This window comes from Strigops habroptila, chromosome 7 (genome assembly GCF_004027225.2).
Source record: "Strigops habroptila isolate Jane chromosome 7, bStrHab1.2.pri, whole genome shotgun sequence".
Lineage (NCBI taxonomy): Eukaryota > Metazoa > Chordata > Aves > Psittaciformes > Psittacidae > Strigops > Strigops habroptila.
In genome coordinates this window covers 41424474-41446135 of record NC_044283.2, presented here as the reverse complement: position 1 = coordinate 41446135, position 21662 = coordinate 41424474, and the positions used below count along the sequence as shown (strand labels likewise).

The window sequence follows — 21662 nt, the reverse complement described above, 5'->3', positions numbered from 1 at the left end:
GAAAATAAATTAATAAAGGTTTTCCTCTATGTTAATAGAGCTTTTCGTGAAGGTGTTTGGAGCTGACTGGGATTTCTGGGTGCTTATTTGTATTGCTAGCCTGTGCTTAAACCTGCATCTTCACCACTGTTGTCACACATGTAGGTAGGTTAAACTTGTCCATGCTGCTGTCGTACCTCCATTTACAAGACTTTCTCATGCACTAGGGTTGTTGAAATTGAAATCTGGAGAGAGGACAAGGATAAACAACCTGTTCATTAAGGAAGTGTCACAGAATTTTTAACAAGGACAGATAGGAATTTATCATGTTTCCTAATAATCTGGAGGTTGACACCCTTGGAATGAGATAGATAAACTTTAAAAATGTGAGGCATTCATTTCTGATGGGATTGGAGGAACTGTAATATCCAGGTATTATGTGAAAATAGGCAAGGAAAGAAATCTTTGTTGATACATCTTGCTTTGTCAATGCTGATGGTATTATTGTTTTTAGATATTCCTTGATGTTTTTGTGTGAAATAATGTCCCTACCTGATATCACAAAGATGATGATAAATGTTCTCATTGTCTTGTTGATTCCACTATGTTATTTTTTAATGTATTTATTTTGTTTTAATGGATATTTTTCACATTTCTCTAATTAAAATAAATATAATTTATCAAAGTAGTCAAACCAAATATAAGTATACTTACTATGATTTAGTTCATGTTTTCTTTCTTTGAGGAAAACTTTGGAAATTAGTATAAAACTTCATTACAATTTTAAAGGTTTTTCTTTCTTCCTTCCTTCCTTCTTTACATTGTCATTATGTTGTGTTTTTTTTTAATCAGAATTCTGGAAGGAAATCCCTGACCTTTTGATTTTCCCATGTAAGTGCTGAACTGCATTTGACATGTCAACTCATAAAGTTGTCATAATGTCATGACTGTGGTTTCAAACCGGTGTCTCTGTGGGATTTCCTCAGGAACCAGGAATTCTAAGAAGTGTTTGTAGATAGACTCAATGGAATTACATTTCACTGATAAGTGGAATGCAAACAATGAATTAAGAAGTGGTTTTAGTTAATTATGGGGGTTGGAACTAAATGATCTTAAAGTCCTTTCCAACCTTAACTGTTCTATGATTCTGTGATTATCATTTTTAGAATGATCAAAAGAGAAAGAACTGGGCAAAAGTCTTCATAATTCTAGTAAAAGTGATATCACAGTATATTTTTTTTTATTAACCTTACTTTTGAGAGTGATCTGTAATTGCAAAATAATTTTAGTCCCTGTTATGGACTAAAACATAACTGTTTAGAATACTGCTTCCTTAATTCGAGTTTATTCTACTTATAACAAAGGTGAATGCATTGTTCCCAGGTAATAAAGTCAAAACAACAGTGGAAAAATGAGCTGGCTTTTGTACAAATAGTTATGCTCTGTGCAGCTGCTTAAGTGCAAGTGGTAATTGGTTGCAAGATTTTTCTTTTCAGGGTAAGAATACCGTGATAATGGACATAATGTGGAAATGCAAGACAGGAAAGTTATGAATGGCTCAGAAAGAGCAGTGTGTGATTTCAAAGTACCAAGCTTATAGAGGTAGCAGCTAGAAGAATTTCACCTTTTGACGCATGCATTAGGACAGTGCACGTCCCATCATTGTCCCAATGCATGTGATGTTCCATCAATTCCTAGCACTTGGAAAAAAACCCCAAAATAATCATGGTCCTCTGGGAGGCTAAGCACTAATTTTACTTTACCACTTTGCCAAAGCCATAAAGAGAAAAAATGCAAATCTATTAGTTTGGTAGCAAGTTGGGAGACTCAGCTGCTGCTGTCTTGGGTGTCCAACAGGTCTCCAGTGAATAGATGATAAAAATACTGTGCCAAATGGAATATTTTTTAGGGTGCATTGACAGAAACCAAAGGGTAAAGATTAGGATTAAGCTGTGGTGAGGTCACATACGGAAACTGCTTGTCAATGTGGAGTACCTCATCAGAAAGAAAGTAATAAACTGTGTAAACTTAGTAGTGGGGAGATGGTTTATGAGAAAAAGGTGGAAACATGAAATAAGAAAATAGTCTGGTAAAAAAGATGGGAAAAAATCTAGTAATATTCATGTTAGGAAATTCAATTATGGGAACAAATATGAGCAAATTCTCAGAAGTGTTCTTTCCCTGCTTGTTCAACACCCAGTGCTGTTGGTCTTGTTAGGTCTGTGGCATGAGAAGCCACAATGTCACTGAGCCTCAGTATGGCACTTGGACAGGCCCAGCCAGTGTCCCATCTCCAGGAACATGCAACGCTGAGGCACCGCTTGTTTGAAGGCCATGTGTCCAGGTTGCTCAGCACCTGGCACCTCTGTTTCTCTGACTCTGGAAGAGTACATGCTGCTGGGGTTTGCATCTTCTGCCTGTTATACTCACTCTTTTTGGGTCCCATGCAGCGTAACTTCCTTCTCCCCTTCCTTTGCTTCAGAGGACCTCCAATTTCTTCAAAGTATTTCTTTGCCATTCTCAACAACGTCAGCTTGGATCATGGAATAGCCTTCTGGGTAGGTGACTGAATTTCGAAGTGCTGTTTTCCAGCCGCTGTGATGCTGTGAGACTACCCCTTTTGTTCCCTCACAACCTTGCGGCAGAACTGAACTCCTGCCTTTCAGAGGCTGACATGGTATGTTATTTCTTATTTCATCTTATTGTTTGCCTGGGGTAGCTTATCCTGGTCTTGTATTCTGCTCCATAATTGCCTTTATTAATTGACCTCTTATGGCAGCTTGAAGAGCTTTCCTCTTTGAGAAGCTTTTTCTCCCTGAAATCCGCAATAACTTCTGAAATATTTTGACTTAGTGGAGAAAGTGCAGTGTGATTATCTTCTGCATTGTATTTTAACCCCAGGAAATCCTGGCCTCCCATTCCCCAAAATGAAGGACATTAAGTGCTACAGGAGCACAGCAGCATTTGTATTCCCACAGTGATTTCCAGAGGAAAATCTTAGCATGTATTAAATATTTTCTTCATTTTAAGAATTTTTTAAAAGTGTGTTCTTGCTTCTTCTCCAAGTTGTTAGTAGTTTAAATATGCCTCTCTTTCCTTTCCATTTCTAATATTCTGTGAAAGGTAAGATAAAAACCTGCAAGTGTTTCTGAAGGAAGATGTGTGCTTGGAAGTTCTTGGAAGAAATATACTTTGTCTTAATGCAACTACATATATATGTATTTCATATATATATGAAATGGTTGATGAAAATAATGGTAATACCATAGCCTTACAATTTTTAAAGGAGGAAAAAGCATATTTTTCTATACCTACTTCAAGCCCATTATGATGTGAAATTAAATTTGTGTGCACTGAGATGTAAAACAGGATTTATAGCTATAGGTTTAAACCTTGATAGGATGCTCTTGGCTTGCTGAACTGTCTCATACTTGCTTCATTGCTTTGTGGATAATTTCTGCAATATACAGATCCTGTGGAGAGATTTGAGGGCAAATTAGGCATAGTACATTAAGCATGTGATAATAAGTCATAGATTCTCTTCCTAGTGTCTAAATCTTTGTTTTTCTGGTAGACAACAATATATATTGTAGGGTATATATGAATATATTCTGTCTTCTTACTGCTGTATTTCAGTGTCCATTACTCTAAAAAATGAAGGTATAGTGCAATTCCTTTTGAAGGCAATTGAAGTGCTCCATACAACAGGAAGTAGAATAGATCCCAAATCCCATACCTAGCAGGGGGACAAAGTTGTCAGGATTGTTAAATGCCTGTTGCTAGTATGACAGTGTAGCAACTTGCACTGAACAGGCCCTCTTAAGAAGAAATGGACTTTAGCTTGGTCTGCTACCAAGTATTCTGCTTCTAGAATAATTCTGTGAAATTACCTACACAGGGTTTGTGTAAGGAAAAAATAGCATTAGCAATTTGTGCCATCACAATGTGGCAGGTTCAGCATCCACTATTTCCAGACATAGAATATTGATGCCAAAGTAAAATCTAAGTTTGCTGTATTTGACAGAATACATCTAACATAGAAAATGCACTCTGAGGGGAATCTGTCTTGCCTTTCTGGTGCTCTGAAATGTAGTGTCACTGAAAACAGTTTATCTTCAGAGTGAATTATTTATGGAAGTCACATATATGTTACATGAGTGCTCAATAGACCAACAGTGTACTGCTTCTGTGGTTTGCTGCCGCCCGTATCTGTGTCCATCATTTTAATGCCTATCGTTATAACTAATAATTAGTTGCAGTCAGATCTTGAAGTAATAGAGCAATCCCATACCACAAAACAGAAAGAATGAATCCACCAAACTAAACCATAACAAAAACTCCAGCTCAGCAAACTTCCAGAGCAAAATCCTCTTTCTATAGGAAATAATACAGCTAGCACCACATGTAATGAGGAAAACAAAAAAAAAAATAAATCACAGAATGGTTTTGGTTGGAAGGACCTTAAAGACCACCTAATTCCAACCTCCTCTGCTACAGGCAGGGACAGCTTGCAGTAGATCAGGTTGCTCAAAGCCCTGTCCAACCTGGCCTTGAACACCACCAGGGATGGGGCAGCCACAGCTTCTCTGGGCAACCTGTGCCAGTGCCTCACCACCCTCACAGTAAAGGTTCTTCCTTATATCTAATCTAAATCTACCCTCTTTCAGCTTAAAGCCATTACCCCTTGTCCTATTGTTACTTGCTCTTACAAAAAAATCAGTCATGTATGTCAAGTTTTAGAATATTCATGGGATTTAAATGAAACTGCAGATGAAAGGCATATCAAAAACACAGTCACTTCTCTAGTTTTGTCTAATTTAACTGAAAAATGTTGTATTCACTAGGTGCTACATTGTTTTTCACAAAACTATTTTTCTTTGTAGGTGGGTTTGTGTGGGTGTAATCCTGATTCAGCAATCCTAAAATAAAACAATAAGATAGCAGATTTCCTTCCTTCATTTAAATAGAAGCATATAGCTATAAAGCCCAATGATAAGCAAATAGCAGTTGAACATCACGTCATCCTGCTTTCTTTCATGAGAATCGATGTGATATGGAAATGACATCTATTAGGGCATTTTTGCAGTGAAAATCCATGAGGAAAGAGCTCTGCAGTACAACTGCCCAGACTTTCAAAAATGTTATAACACTACTCTTAAATTTCTGTTTAGTGGAAACATATTAACAATTGCAGTGTAATGACAAGCGAGTGCTACGTATTTTTTTTTTCTGTCAATATTCACTTGCTTTTATACTAGTTGTGCAGTGAGCTGTTTTCATTTTGTACAGTCCTGCTTTTCTTGCACACACCTGTCAGTTTCTTCATTTTTTTCATTACATAGGAAAATGAACTTTTCCTGAAGAAAAAATGTATTTAGTTTTCTATTATTTGAGCTAAATGTTGCTTATTCTGCCTATTTTGGAGATTTCTTGGAGTCCAGAGGCTTGGAGCATCATTTAGGATTGGCACTCTATTTTGTTGGTGTTAAGACATTAACTGCTAAAATATTAGTAAATGTCAAAATATTAATTTATACTTCTGAGTCATTAATGATCACTTCTGTTGCCCACTGAGGAAACCTTCAAACCACCTTCCTTGTACTTGTTCCTGTGGTGACATCTGCAGTAGCAAAAAACTTCCACACAACAGTGTCAGAGGCCATGATTTGATGCCCTTCTCCAGATCTCTCCATAATATTTACTTTTGTCACAGCAGTTGCTAATGGTAAGGGAGGAGAAGGGGTTAATGAGATAGATGGTAAGCTCATCACCTGCCTGGTGCTTGCCATATGCTTCTATTCACTTTTCTTTTGCTTAGCTTGTATCTACTCTAGGAGCATTTGCTATCTTTGTTCAGTGACAGCACAGTTGTGTCTGTCCTGTCATGAAGACTGTTCAGGATTAGTGATAATAGCATTAATACTTGTATGGAAAGTCTCACACTGCTGGAGTGGCAGCTTTGAGTAACCCTTGCTTAAGATCCTTGCATAGCTTCCTGCACTGTGACTATCCCTTGTAATCGTGCTTGCGTATATGTTGGGAAAGAGGGCTGTTGGCTCCGACAGTTTTATAAAAATGCTTGTTGTTTAGTGATCGGTTCAGTAAACTGTATAGATTTTTTCATATTTCTGTATGAAAATGTATTTTCATTTCTGTATGAAAATGTATTTATGTAGAAGACTCAAGCCACTCAACATTGACAAGCAATATAAAGCAGGAATCTGTCATTTCTGGGAAAAAAACGGTCAGACTATTTTTGCGTGGTTGCAAAGAGCTGTAAATTCAAAGTGTGAACTGCTTATAGCTGGTGTGTATAATGCATAACTCAGATAGCCTGATAAATTTTGGTAGAGTGTTATGTTTTAGCTCGATAGTTTGTAAGTTATGCAGCCATAACAGAACATCATCTTGATGGAAGTCTAGAAGCTCTTCCTAATAAGGAAACTTATGGTTCCTGAAATTATAACAGTTTTCTTTTTTGTTTGGGTTTTTGTTGGTTTGCTTTTTCCTTCTTGCCATAAAAGACTTAGGTTTGCCCTCATATCCTGCTTCCCTTGACAAGTTGAGTTAATTATTTGGAACTGTCAGGGGCCTTCTGAATGTGGGTGAGATGTGATAACAGCATTGTTCCCAACGAGAAATACTTGATGAGCAAACCTCAGTTTTGAGTTTGTTGCTTTTATGGGGTTGCAGCAGTAGGCTACTGTGTCCAGCAGGGGAAATCAAGATTACTCTGAGAGTCTAGCACACATTTGTTCCCAGCATAGCCTTATTGCTGCTTTGTTTTCCCTCTGTAAAAAAATGTCGTTCTCTAACACCAAAGAGTTTGAAATAGTTGCCTTAGTATAGCAAAAATATAATATAGCTGTAATTTTACTTTCTGTCTACCTTTTCAGGCAAAATAAGAGAAAAAAGGCTTAATGTTGTACTAACTTCAGTGCGCTTTTCTACAGTTGGCTGCCAGATAGGAGTCTGCACAGTAGACAGTTTAGCATCAACACCTCGCTACAACCGTACTTTATATGCACTTTTTCTAATAGCTTTTCAAACAGTGTCATGATTCTAAATTTCATACTGCCTCATGCAAGATGGAATTTTCAGGCTTTTATAAATCTATTGGTTCATTCCTAGTTTGAAGAGAAGGCCTCAGTGAAAACAAGCCACCTGGAGAATTTTTAACATGAAAAATTCATTTGCTTTCTGGGTTCCACAAGTGCGAAGAAAATATCTTTGCAAAAAAATGTCTTAAGAAGCCCTATGTTTTTTTAACCCCCAGATGATTTACTAATACGTGAAAAACTTTTGCTTAAAAAAAAAAAAGAAAAAGAAATAGTTAAATGTGGACAGAAACTAAATGTGGAAAAATCACATCTATAAAGAAATTTTTCCTTTTTCCTTATTCTGGCAAACTCTTGAGCATGTGCATTCCAGGCTAACGCCTCTGATGCTAATATGCTGTAAGTAGGCATATGCTTAATATGCTTTATGGTTCAAGTCCTAAATAAAGGGAAAAGATGATGAAATTGGGTGCTCAAGGTAATTTCAATGGTAGGTTTTGCTACTAGCGAAGTTAAAAGGGAAAATGTCTTTATTGTATAAATATAGAAATCTTTATGGCTACAAGAAGAGCCATATCACATCAAGTATCTGGGATGTCTTGGGGAGAAAAGTACTGTTCCTACCTGGTGGGTTAGTATCATGTCTTGGTGAGTTTTATGTGCTGGCTGCTCTCTCTCAGATGTGTTGCTTTTCATTAGATACAGTCTTTAATAGGTAATGTGGTAATCAGTCCCTTTGCTTTCCCATTTCTGTGTTCCTATAATCTGAACACAATTTTTTAGATTATTTTACATTTTGTAATTAACTTTTCCTTCTTTATGGCTTAGCAGACCGCTGGAAAAAATATACTGAAACATGTTTTTGGCAGTCATCACCCTGTGATCATGAAAGTTAAACCCATGAATATATGCATATAAATGAAGTAGAAATGCATGTGAAATAAAGAAGTAGAAAATATGGCAAAGACTGGATAGCTGGTATTTTATGAAACAATCCAAGCAGCTTTAAGTTTATATTTTAATGTAAAAATATAATAATTTGATAAAAAAGTCTTTTCTTTCATATTGTTTGATTAAATAAGAAAACTACTGAATCATAAGGTGCAACAGGACTAATAAAGACAGGGAATACTGGGTCACTTTCTAAAGGGTTCAGTTTCTTTCTTCCTTGGAGTCATATGGGTTTGATTTTGTTTGTGAACTGTGCCAAATCTGCCTTCTCATACTATTTTGAATACCTGCCAATGCAATTTCTTTAATTAAAATTAGAAGCGTGCTTTACATCTGAGAAGATGTTAGCAAACAGAAATGTGAAAAGTGTTTTCATGACCTGGGGATGACCTCCTTGGTGCCTGAGTCTCTTAATGAGGGATGTTGGTTTGGTATATGTCCACATGCACACACAGTCGTAGAGAAGAACTTGTATACATTCAGAAAAGATTTTGCATCCACACTACTTAGTACTGCTCCACTGTTGTTTGTTGGATTACTGTCCTTGAATTAAGAGCTTGTCAAATGCGTATTGGATCAGGCAACTCATCATCGTTCTATTCAATTGGAATAATTGTTTCATAGATTCCCATAGATTCCCATAGATTCCCTGTAGATTTTTGTATTGCTCAGAATAAATGATAATTAGACAGTGCTAGGAAGAGCTACTTGCCTTCTGATCCTGCTGGTCATTACACTTTAATGGGGCATACCAGAAGCATGGTGGGTGTAATAGAAAGTAGGAAAATAGGAAATAGGAAAAAATAGCCATAGAAAATGGCTATTTTTCACCCTTTTGTGAGGAACGTGCCTTGTTGCTTTGAACTAACTTTTCTGCTTGTGCTTAGAATAAACTGTAGGTAAGATCTTTATGTATCAAATTGCACAAAGCTCTATTGCTATACATAGTGCTCATTATAAAATAAATACCTAGTTGCTCAGCTGTTGGTTCACTGCCTGCTCTTATAGATGCTGCTCAAGGACAGGATTGCAATTTCTGTTGTCTGACTGTAGACCACATGGACAACAGGTACCCATCTCTCCTTTCTCCTAAAGCAGAACTATCTTATTACTCTTTAGAGGCAAAATGCGGTGGAAGCTCTGAGGAAAGCTGAGAAGATATCAAGCTTTTATGTTTGTTCCCTATATGAGGAAATAATCTATCCAGTTTTAGGACACCAGGATATGAGGCCCTGAGCAAACCTAAAAGCCATTACAGATTGTTAAACATTTGTTTCTATCTTACAAAGGCTGTTCTGTGTCCCACAGCTATACAGTTATGCTCTGTCTTGCAATGTTGGGGTCAGTATCCATATGGAATTTTTTGTTTGGACCTCCCACATTTAAAAGCAAAACATCTCTTGAATGCCTTCTGGATCCACTCCCATCTGCTGTTGAGACAAAGGATTTGTCTGGTTCGGTCATTTCCATCATTATTCTTGAGTCAACAAGCTGTTAAATGATTCACTTCTTGCTCTTACGCACCAAGCTTGATTTTATTAGCCTCTGCACCAGTTTAGCTTCCTCTCCTTATATTGTGTTGCTAGGAATCATCAACTTCTTTATTTATTTATTTTAAATGTTTAAGATGATATGAGGGGCATTTTCTAAAGGGTATCTATATTTCAAACCCATGTGAGTGTGAAGGGATAGACCCCCTCCAAGCACCCAGGCTTGCATTTCTACCTAAACTGACTGTAAATAAATTATTAAGATACAATACCAATTTTAAATAAGATTTTGCATACCATTGATAAATTCTGAAGTTAAGTGTTGCAGTGTTTGGGGGTATAGTGTTGCAGTACCAATCTTGATCACTCTCTACCCACTTTAACCTTTATTCTCTTCTGCATCATGCTGACCTGATTTAACCATTGCTATCTTAAGAACAAGTACAATCAAGATTTACTGCTGGTTAGCACGTAGCATTTATATCTTAAAAGCAGAAACTTGAGAGAGTATTAGCTGTTAAAATCAGGCTGGAGGTGAAGTGCAACAGAACAGATCTCAATAAGCTATTTTTTATCAGAGTTTCACACAGTTTGCCAGGCTTTTAAGCCTATGATGCAGCTGCAGTTTTTCTGGCAACCCCCCAACTTCTAAGTGGTGGAATTCTGCTGGTTTTTGTTTAGGTTTTGGTTGGTTTTTTGGTTTTTTTTTATTTTATTTATACCAAAAGGGTGATGTTAGAATAGTACTGGGGCTAAAAGATGCTACTTGGGTATTTGTTGGTTTCTGAGGGTATTGACATAAATCAGGTCATTTATGTTCTGACGTAAATGATGTCCTCTGTTAGTCATCGTAAGTCAATCTTTCATATTTTTTCGTTCCACAAAGGAGCAAGATAACGGCTTAATTAGCTTTTGCAGTTTGCCTATGTTTTTCTTATGTAACTTATTTTAAAAGGGCATTTTGTAACTCCTTGAAATCCATGGCAAATAATCACAGACGCTAAGATCAATAAATATTAGGGCTCATCTAAGCAAGGGAATCTAAATAAATACGCCAGTGCAAAAGAAGTTCTTATTCTGTAACATGCTGTCTACACAAGGGACTTGTTACAGATGTACATTTGTGGGGAGATTTTATCCATCTCCATCTGTTAGCAATGACCAGTACACTTCAGCATCATCTGTCTGAATCACAGATCTGCAGCCCACAGTGTTTTTTTCATACAGTGTCAGATTCTGACCAAACAGCAGAGAATAAAATAATGCTCCAGTTATACCAATAAAGAAGGAGCATCCAGTATGTGTAGCCTGGGTGGAGTAACAAGTGGCATTGCAATGCCTCAGAAAGATTCCTGGAAATCAAGGGAGGAAGTCTGGGGGCTTACTACTAGTTAATCCTAGACCCTTAAGCACAGAAAGTAGATTTCCCAAGGACCCAGAACGTCCTTGTGATGGGAATTGTAATCCTTTTCAGTCCAAAATAGCTCTTCTCTATGGAGGGAAAAGTGCAGAGTTTTGCTAGGTGAAGATGAAATCTGTGAGTGCGCTTCCCTTGCACACACCGCTGCAGCCTGGGGCCCATGGTAGTGCAGCCCCAAAAGCTACCCTAGCTTGCTTTCCTTCTGACACATGGCCTCGCAGTGAGTACTGGGGCATGATGCTACAGAGTAGAAACCCTAGCCTGGGTTTACTCCTTTAGCCTTCTTCAGATTTGCTTTGTGCTCTGGGCACTGCTTGGGAAATCACAGTGCCCATCATTTCCAGCTTGGAAATAATCTCAGAGCAAGCTTGTGTCTGTGCTCTTGTGCTCTTGGCCACCCGTTTAACAGAGGGAAGCCACATGGCACTGTCAAATTGGGCATGTATAACTTACTGGAGAAGAATTATACACATCTTTTCATTGGCTTTTTGTTTGTTTCCAGTAAAAAGAAAGAGCTTACTTCTATTTCCTCACCTTATTTGTCCAGCATTTCTGCCTACCCTGTTTGACTTTGCATCTGGATATAAATGGGTTACTTCTGACTTTTATTTCTTGTCCTCAAGAAATTAGCATGAGGAAAAGCAGAACCCAAATGTGTCTCCTGCTGCCAGCAGGCGTTTGAACTAGTTTAGTTTTGAAATTTCCCATATATTTGTTGCATGCAACAAGAATAAGATAGATGAGCCTAGTACATTTGAAGTGCTCTGATGGCTGGCAAGAACTTCCGTCATTGAAGTGAAAAAGCTGATTCTAGAGTTCGCTGAAGAGAGAAAGCTTGTTAAGTGAACTTGATGACGAATCATCATAAATACGTATCTAAATTATGTATCAACTTTCCTTTCATTAGAAGGTCTATTTGATGTATCGATGGATTAAAGGAAAAATAGCTTTGCTCTATGTGCCAACGAAAACTTGAGTGATACAGTGAGTGCCTTTGAAATGAAAATTCACTTGGTCGTACATAGTTATAAATGGAAAATCTCCCCCTCTTACTGAGCATAGTAGAAAAGATGAATGAAATCTGCTCTACCCCACAGCAGTGTCACAGCGGACATAGAGTTAGTCATGACACCTCTGTACTGTCAGTGTCATTCACGAAGAACCCCAAGGTATGTTTTGGTCTGGTTTTCTTTTCCTAGCAGTGAGAGCAAAAATTGGGAGGTGAAAAAACTGTACCAGTCTTGTACTCTCCCACAGACTGGTAAGGGTGGTTGTGGTGGGTTGATCCTGGCTGGACACCAGGTGCCCACCAAAGCCACTGTCACTCCCCTCCTCAGTAGGACAAAGAAGAGAAAATATGACAAAAGGCTTGTGAGTTCAGATAAGGACAGGGAGAGATCACTCACCAATTACCATCACGGGCAAAACACACCTGGCTTGGGGTAGTTAGTTTATTACCAGTCAAATCAGGGTAGAATAATGAGAAATAAAGCCTTAAAAACACCTTCACCCCCACCCCTCCCTTCTTCCCAGGATTATCTTCGCTTCTGACTTTCTCTTTTCCCGCAAGGGAACAGGGAATGGGGGTTGTGGTCAGTTCATCACACGTTGCCTCTGCTGCTCCTTCCTCCTTGGGGGGAGGACTCCTCACGCTTTTCCCCTGCTCCAATGTGGGGTCCTTCCCATGGGCTGCAGTTCTTCACAAACTGCTCCAGTGTGGGTCCCTTCCATGGGTGCAGTCCTTCAGGAACAGACTGCTACAGCGTGAGTCTCCCGCAGGGTCACAAGTCCTGCCAACAAACCTGCTCCAGCATGGACTCCTCTTTTCTCAGTGCCACTGGTCCTGCCACGAGTCTGCTCCAGCACAGGCTTCCCACAGGGTCACAACCTCCTTTGGGACACATCCCCCTGCTCTGGCGTGGGGTCCTCCATAGGCTACAGGTGGGTATCTGCTCTACCATGGACCTCTATGGGCTGCAGGGCACAGCCTGCCTCACCATGGTCTGCACCACAGGACAATCTCTGCTCTGGCATCTGAAGCACCAACCCCCTCCTTCTGCACTGACCTTGGTGTCTGCAGAGCTGTTTCTCTCACATATTTTCACTCCACTCTCCAGCTGCAGTTGCTCGTGCCCAGTAACTTTCCCCCTCTTCTTAAATACGTTATCCCTACCACCAGTGCTGATGGGCTTGACCAAAACCTTGCCATGTAAACCCAATACATTGGTTCAGGAGAGTACATTTTATGTTTGGTTTCTTAGTATAGCTGAGCTATACTTGCTGCTGTAATTCTGTAAATGCAAAGTCCTATTCAATTTTCCTAGAGCATGAAAAATGCAACTGATTGTAAAACTAAGCTAGTTAATCCAGTTGTATATATAGATGGTTATTTGTAACTTTTAAAATTCTGATGATTTTTTTAAGTCTGCTTTGAACTTCTGAGGTCTTTTTAAGACGTTTACACTAAAATAAGAGTTTTGTGCCTATTTCAGTGATTCTTAGTAAGTTAAAGGTTTTGATTAAATGAGTAAACTTGTTTTGCTTTACAAATGCTTTGTTATGATTTAAAGAGTCATCATCAATTCTACTGGATAGCACCATCAGTTTGTGTGCAGTAACGCAAATCTAGTAGGCAAAACCCATTCTACTCTCTGGTAAAGTAAGTAGGCTTTAGCTGAAATACTGATCTCAGTGCCACACTGTGTGATGCTTCAGTGCGACCTCAGGGTGTTGCGGAAAGATCAGCATAAGGATGTGCCAGCAAACTGCTGTAGGTTTGGATGCAGGAGCCGAGCAGATGCTTTGCCCACTTCTAGGAGGAGGCTGCGCCAAGTTCTGTAGCTGCAGGGGTGAGAGTGGGCTGTTGGAAACATGAAGAAAGCATCAAGTCATGCAGAACCTTTTTGGTGGAAATAACTGTCTTGAGCATGAGGTAATCTGTCTGGAGAATTGAATTTCCAACACAAAGACATATAGGATCCTAGTTTGAAGCCCAGCTGGCAGACTTTGTACTCAGTAGAATGGAGATCACATCTTTGTACGTGTCAAGGCCAGAAGAAACATAGCTGTTCTTTGTGAGCCTTCACTACAAGATTGATGTGCTGTACAGACTTTATTGTTAACTTTAATTTTAAGCAGTACTGTACAAATAATTATGAAAATTTCCAGAAGGAGATTGAGACCTCTCTGAATCATAGCCGTTCAAAAATGGATGTTTTTTTTTTAAAGCAGGAGACTGCCAAAAGATCCTTGATTTTCTTCTCCTCTTGTTTTCTTCTTAGTGTATTTTCTAGCAGTTAATGGCAAGAAAGGGGAAGATTGTAATTCTCAAAGGCCCTCAGTGTTGACCTGTTTCTGCTTTCATGTAAGCCACATGTGAAACTTCCAGTAGTTTCTCTTTCAGCTAGGTTAAACCAAAGCTACATCTTGGTAACATCACCCTAAAATTATATAAGGCCTATACAGTGATTTAGAAAGTAAAACTGCATTGTGGTTCTGTGTTTCAAGGCTGTTTTCACACAACTTGTGGAGATCAACATTTCTGTTGAAATGCTGTTGAGGCAGATTGCAGACATAGTTTACAGGGTGTTAAAATGTAATTCCTTCACTTTCCTATCTCACCTTCTCGTTTATTTTATTCTTTCCCTGTTTTTTTCTTTCATATTCAAAGGAGAAACCCATTTTATAATCTTTGGTTTTCCACGTAGTTGATCTCCAGAGAATTTCTTTCTCTTTAAACTACTAACAAAAATGTGAAGCATCAGAACGTCTTCAATCACATTTAATGAATGAATTTCTTGCCAGCAGGGGTTCTGAGATTTTCCATGCCATTTATCTACAAGAAGAGTTTACTGATTGCCATATGAAAAATGGCAAGCAACTGTAAGCAATCAAAACCACTTAGCCTGTTCCTTCAGGAACATTGTTGGCTTTTCCTTAAAGAAACCCAGGAAAGCAGAAGATGGACTCTAGTTTTTAAGGGTATTTGATCCTGATTTGCGGAACAGTTCGTTAAGCACTTAAACTTCCCAGTAGTTATTTTTTCCTTCCATACAGCTTGCACTTCCATGAGTGAAATGCTGTACATTTTAAGGTTAACCGCTTGACATTAGGCCATGACAGGTGGCATGACATTACCTTGACTCCTAGTATATATGATTAGTAGGTGCTAAACTTTTTGTCCCTATGTTTTAGAAAATTACTGTCTTTACTGTATGAATACAGCCTGACCTGAAAATGGCAGTGGTTTGTCATCTTTAATTGGATGATCTGTCTAGTATTAGTGATGTACATACCATTCCTAAGAAACTGCAGAAGACCTTAGCTGACAGTAACTACAGAAGCGAATGATGACATTTCACAATGTTTGTCAGGCACCAGAAAGGCACGACATTTTAAAGTACTTTTTCCTCAATCGTTCAGCAGGTTGTAATGCACCACACAGTCCACCTAAGGGCAATGTAAAAGCCTTCTAAAAGCCATAATGATGCAATGGCTTAGGTTTCACCTGAGTTACTATGGTGTTTATAAACTTGATTGCTGCATTTCATTTCTTATGACTTGCCCTGAAAGATGGTAGTAGCCACTGTTCATTCGTTATCACAAACCTCCGTATCTGAGCTGAACTTATGTGTAAGCATTTATAGATGTTGTACATTCTTACACGTGACATACTTTTGTTATTGTGAATGAGATTATCATTTGTCAGGGTATATTGTCAGAAAATTAATAAAATTCATTAAATGAGAATCTTTAAGTATTCAACCAATGGAAGTGTTCCTTTGTGTTTGTCATATCTTGGACCATGGGAATCCATTAAAACAATTTTATTTTTTTTGTGTGTAGGTCAATTAAACGAGAAGAGCCAGTGACATTTCTCCACGCTGCTTCTCCCTTAAAGCTACCTCCAGTTCAGCAGTGGTGCGGAAGTGTCGGTTTGAAGAAACTGTTTAAAAGTTCTTCATCAAATTGACATTTACAGAGTCTTTATAATAAAAAAAAAAAAAGTGAGGCAATTACAGTGTCAGAATCCTATGAAGGGTGATTAAGGTCTGCATTAAATGGCTCATGAAGGATTAATGGGAAGAGCTGCTCTTCCTCTTGCTAAGTAGCATGCTAGCAACAGGTGGCCAAAGACTGTTTTTCCAGTGAAGTGGGTCGTTTTCCAGAGAAGCTGGAAGCTTGTAGAAATGGTGTGGCAGGACATATTCAGTGAACAGACCAGGGAACCCAGGAAGTGTTAAGGCTTAAGGACCAGGTGACTGGCATCCTCTGTGTTTGAAGTATCTGTGTTAGCCCATGCAGCGGAGTAGGAGTTGGTTCCATCGGGAGCCAGAGTCGGCCTGCGATGCAGGCTGCATTGCAATCATTCACTGAAACTCAAGCAGCTGGGCTGGCTTAACTTGGACAAGAGTGATTGGTGGTTTTCTGTTGGCTTCAGCTAGCAATCTGCCCTCCAGCTTTGGACATTGTCCTGGAGAAAAAGATGATTAGGAAAGAAGTTAGGTAAAAGTGACTCAGAAAAAAAAGGTTTCCAGAAGGTATACCCTGAGTTGCAGTTTTTACAAGAAAGGCAGAAATAAGGCTTCATTAACTACAAAGTCGTATGAGCAGATAGTAGCCTGTGGAAGCTCCCTCAGCTCTTTGGGCACTGTGATGATAACTAATGACTTTGGCAGCATTATCCCCTTTTCCAGAATGGACTCCCTGATGGGCATGGACATCTAATGAGCAAACTGCTAGTTCCTCCACAACCAGCTTGTAACTGCTGAAATAACAATAAAGGTGAAGTTTTGTTTCTCTTGAAGCAGCTGCAAAGTTTAGATATGAGAAAGACCCATTTTTTCCATTGTTCCTTTAGATGTAAATCACACTGATTAAATGATGAGTTTTCCAAAAAATGTCAGATACAGTCTGAAATTCAATATTTCCTGATATCGAGCAGAAATCCAGTATTTCTTTGGTTGCTGTGCCCAAAAGTAAGAAAATGGGCAGGGCTGGATGGGGGCTGGCAAAGAATGCTTCCCATCCGTGTGGACTGTACAGCCTTCCTCTCTGCAGTTGTAGTATTATTAGGAGATGCAGTTCTTTGCTTCAGATAAAGGTGTAATAAAATACCTAGGGGAGCTAAAACATGAACACAGAGTTAAATTTTGAAGCAGGGCTGTTGCTTGGCTCTCTCCCTTTTCATTCTGCATTTGCATTTAGATCAGTATTTTAGCTTTTAGCTTGCTAGCAGAACTTGGAGTTCTGCTGACACCTTGCTGCCAACTGGATTCTTTGAATACTGGTTTCACATTTTGTGTTATTTTTCTTTATCAGTCTAAAAATGGCCGTTGTTCCCCTTCACTGCAAATCACTGTCTCTTCTTCTGTGGTGTAAGGAAATGCTGTTTTCCAGTCTGATTTCTCTGTGCGGTAATGGTTGGTGTATTTGACTATCCCTTATTATTCTTCCTAAGGAAAATGGGGCCGATCAATCAATCCCTTTTCACAGGAAAGACCTTCTGTATTTCCGATGACTCTTTTTACATCTTCCTAAACTCCTTTTAGCTTTTAATGCTCATTTGAGATGCATCATTACCACTGAAGATATGCTGTAGATGAAGCCGTACTCTTGGTTCACTATAGATCCTGTAACTGTTTTCATAAACCTTTCTAAACGCTCTTAATGATTCTTTGGGGAGGGGGCTAAGCAATACCCTATGTCAAACATATGTTTCTATTTCTTCATTTGAACCAGGCCTCTAAAATTAAAGTGGGAGAGAAAAATGAGGTATCAATGGGCAGGGCTGGGAATTAGGAGAAATTATTTCTCCTTCAGGTTTTCTTAGTGATGTCCTAGGGAAAACCACAAATACAAAATGCAACCATGTTCATATTTACCACAGTAACAAATTTACCTGTTAGCTTGTGAGCACTTTTCCCATAAGTAACATGCCAGTATACATATGCATGAGTATTGTAATTACGAATATATGTGATGCGCAATGCTGTGTATTTCATTAAAGCACATCCATCTGTTTTAATGGGATCAGGTTGATTGCATGGTCTGATTACTCTTGATGATTAGACATCTTGCATTCCCTGGTATTAGCAGATAGGAAGAAGCAGTAAATAGGAACTCAATGCCAAATGAGGAAAAGGAGGTTTTTAGTCACAGTAATGGCATTGTGTCTATCAGATAAAATGAAGCTATTTCACTGAAACCAGAAAGCTCCTTAACCTGTCTATTTGGCAGAAAATTTCAGGGATGGATAAATCTATATGCAAAAAATTAACTGGAAGGAAAGAAGTCACAATATTAATAGCACTCTGCTAGCATCTTATCACTGGATTAAGGTTAACAAGCACAGACTGAAGAGTCGTAAGTAGATATGGCTCTGTGCTTGATTAACAGTTATTTAGGTCTCATTTGTGTAACACTCTTCCTGGCTTTAATTTGTCCCTGCTAAAGGCTATCATAAAGTGTGTTTGAAACCTAGTCAGAGCATATTATCGGCAGAATGTTTGATAAAAGCTGTAACCACAAAACAACTGCGCTTGAGAAGGAAAAGGATAAGGAAAAACTCAGAAAACAGCATATTCTTTATTTTAGTTCCAGGACACTCCTTTTAATCTCTTTCAAGTATTTATATGTATACTAAAATTTCTCTGGAATCAGAGCCCAAAATATAGTCTTTTAAAAGGTAAATCCTTCACAGCTCTAGAAGACACATCTTGTGTGGTTTTTATGTCCATGGTCATGAGAATGAGACTAATGAGCAATTGGGAATATTGGATGGCTTATTTATATATGTTCTCTCTATATAGAATATATATTGAATGCATATTACACATTGAATATTATATATTATTATACAATATATATTAAATCAACATTAAATATATGCATAAATATTCCATGTATTCCATTGCTATACTGGGGTATTTAAGCATATATTTAATGCTGGACTGTTTATTAGAGTGTTAAATGGGAATGATTAATTGTATGAGTTAGGTTATTGCGCTTGCTCCATAAATTCTGAGCTGTATCTGCAAAGTATCTGCTGAATAAGATTGTTCAGATCACTAGGATCAACAGCTGTTCACTGACAACTGCAGAATTGCAATTAAATGCAAGTGTAGTGTGATAAACTCAACCTTATCTTGGAGATAACATTAAAGATAAGAAGCTCTGTTAGTGTCAGCTTATATATTTGAAACCTACCTAATCGAGGCACTCTTTTGCAGTGTTGAGACATCAATTGCATAAGATCTCAACTAGCTGCCCAATAGTAGTGTTAATGGCAGTGTGTAGCATTTATTTTGGCATACTGTGTTGTCCTCTGGTATCTTTCTCTGCCTTTGCTAAACAGATGAATATAAATTACTATTTGTTTAGCAGAGTTTAGAAAAAAACTAGATCTACTTTTCTGAAGGAGGCTTGTATCTTCCTGGGGGTACTGTGGCCAGTTGTAGTAATAGTGATACCCACATCTCAGGTGTGTTATGTGATCCAGTCAACGGATGATTTTTATTTGTTGTTCTAAGACATGTTCTTCCTTCTTCTTGCAGGAGAACCAGAATTTAAATATGTTGGGAATATGCATGGGAATGAAGCTGTCGGAAGGGAGTTGCTCATCTTCTTGGCTCAGTACTTGTGTAATGAATACCAGAAAGGAAATGAAACTATTATCAACTTGATACATAGCACACGTATCCATATCATGCCATCTTTGAACCCAGATGGCTTTGAGAAGGCAGCATCCCAGGTTTGTAATGCTAAATATGTAAGAATAGTTATCAACATCTATGCTGACCTTAGGACACCATAATGACAACTTACACTAGCAGTTTTACAGATACAGGAAATCTTGGTGATCGTTGAATAGAACAACATAACTAAAGTATTTCCTAATAGTACAGTAGGCTTGTTCTGTTTAACAAGGAGGATTTTGCGCTTGGGTTTCCAGCGAATAGCTGACTCTCTTGTGAGTTTACTGTATTTGAAATATATGATGTTTATGTTTCATGCATATTCTTTCATCTAAGTTCATTGACTGAACTGCTTCCTAAACAACTAACTTCCAGTAATACATGATGTTTCAAATGTGGTAGAAAAGGGAAAGTTGATCTTTCCTTTAAAAGTATCCTCATGTAAATGCACTTACATGGATTATTCACATTCATCAGAGCTTGATCCCAAAACAAGTAAACTTTGCGAGCCTTCTTTTTAATATGAATAACTTTGATTTTAAATTTCAGGCAGGAGGTACATTAATTAGGCTATTTGTTAAGAAAATTTAGCATGTATTTTAGGATGATGACTCAGTCAAGAAACATGCAGTGTGTTTAGTGCATAGAGGCCAAATAGGACCCTGTTATATACAGCTTCTAGTACATATTATGTTCTAAACAAAAATAAGACTTTTTTGTTTTACAAGGTGTATTTATTTTTTAAAGTAATATGGAAATGTTGAATCTTTTTATCTGACTGCTTATTTGTGATTAAATAGGTAAAACCTTCTTAAGAACTTTTTTAAACTGATACTTGTGAAGTCTTAAAAAACCTCATAAAACCAGACTTCTTTTAAACCATATTTGGTCATATGTCTCCCTCTCGTGGCAATAAAGCAGAAGCTGTCATGAAATTGGTGCAGTATTTTACTTTGAAATCTCTCTCTATAGAGATTCTGTAATAATATTTGAAACTTTTGCTCCTTAGTCAAAGTACACTTGCTTTTACATGGTTGGTTTACAAGTTACATATTGTTTATAATACAATTTAGTTTAGTGCTACTGTTATTCTAACTTATAAGTATCTTGATCCTGTACACAGTGTGTGACAGTAGATTCAGTATACCCCAAGATTAAAACCAGTAACCAAACTAAACTTACTTTAAAGTGTACTGAAAGCTTACAGAGACAATCTAGGGAAAACTGTGTACTCTGAAGGCATGTTCTTAGTGCAACCCAAAACCTACGTTAGAGAATCAGCTTAAAGAAAAGATTTTGCAAAAATTATCATTGCATCTTTATTAGTGCTACCATTTCAGTGAACATAGCTGATATTCACCATAAAAATAAAAATCTCTGGTAAATAAAGATTAAGATCCTTCTTTACCCTGAAGCCATTTAGAGGAACTTTGAAATGAGTGAGAATGTTCTTTGTGGCTGGCTGATAAATCTACAGCTGCTCCAAGGCTCACTAAAATGAAGTCTGTAATTCACAACCATAGGCATGACACAATGGCGAAAAGCCACTTCTTGGGGAAAAACCTCAGCAGGCACTGAAATATCTGATGCTGCTGGTAATTCTGCCCATCTTTAGTCTGGATTTACTACTATGAGAATGATCCTCTCCTCCAAGACCCTCAGTGAAATAGAGGTTGGTTTTGTTCCTACAGAGCTCTAAGAAGAAATAGGGGTGACTCAGCTCTTGGTGCTTCAGAAGTTTCTAGTCTCACATGATCCCTTCTTATTCTTGAGAACATGAGAAGTAAACCCATGATTCAAATTTACATGGCTAAATACACCCATACAAAGCTTTATATGTAATCTCCTGAATGTACTCATCTCCCTTCTCTTTTTCTTCCCTTTCCTCATTCAGCCTGGTGAACTTAAAGACTGGTTTGTTGGTCGAAGCAATGCCCAAGGAATAGATCTAAACCGAAATTTCCCTGATCTTGATAGAATAGTCTATGTTAATGAGAAAGAAGGTGGCCCAAACAACCATCTGCTGAAAAACATGAAAAAAGCTGTGGACCAGAATCCTAAGGTAAGT

The 21662-nt window shown here is 38.1% G+C and overlaps 1 protein-coding gene across 1 annotated transcript in view; it reads left to right on the top strand.

Annotated features, from left to right (window-relative positions):
* Positions 1–21662, top strand: part of CPE (carboxypeptidase E) — a 59983-nt gene that overhangs the window by 19892 nt on the left and 18429 nt on the right. Inside the window, exons 2-3 of the mRNA XM_030493455.1 lie at positions 19454–19650; positions 21489–21656. Coding sequence (XP_030349315.1) covers positions 19454–19650; positions 21489–21656 — 365 coding nt within the window. The remainder of the gene's footprint in view (positions 1–19453; positions 19651–21488; positions 21657–21662) is intronic.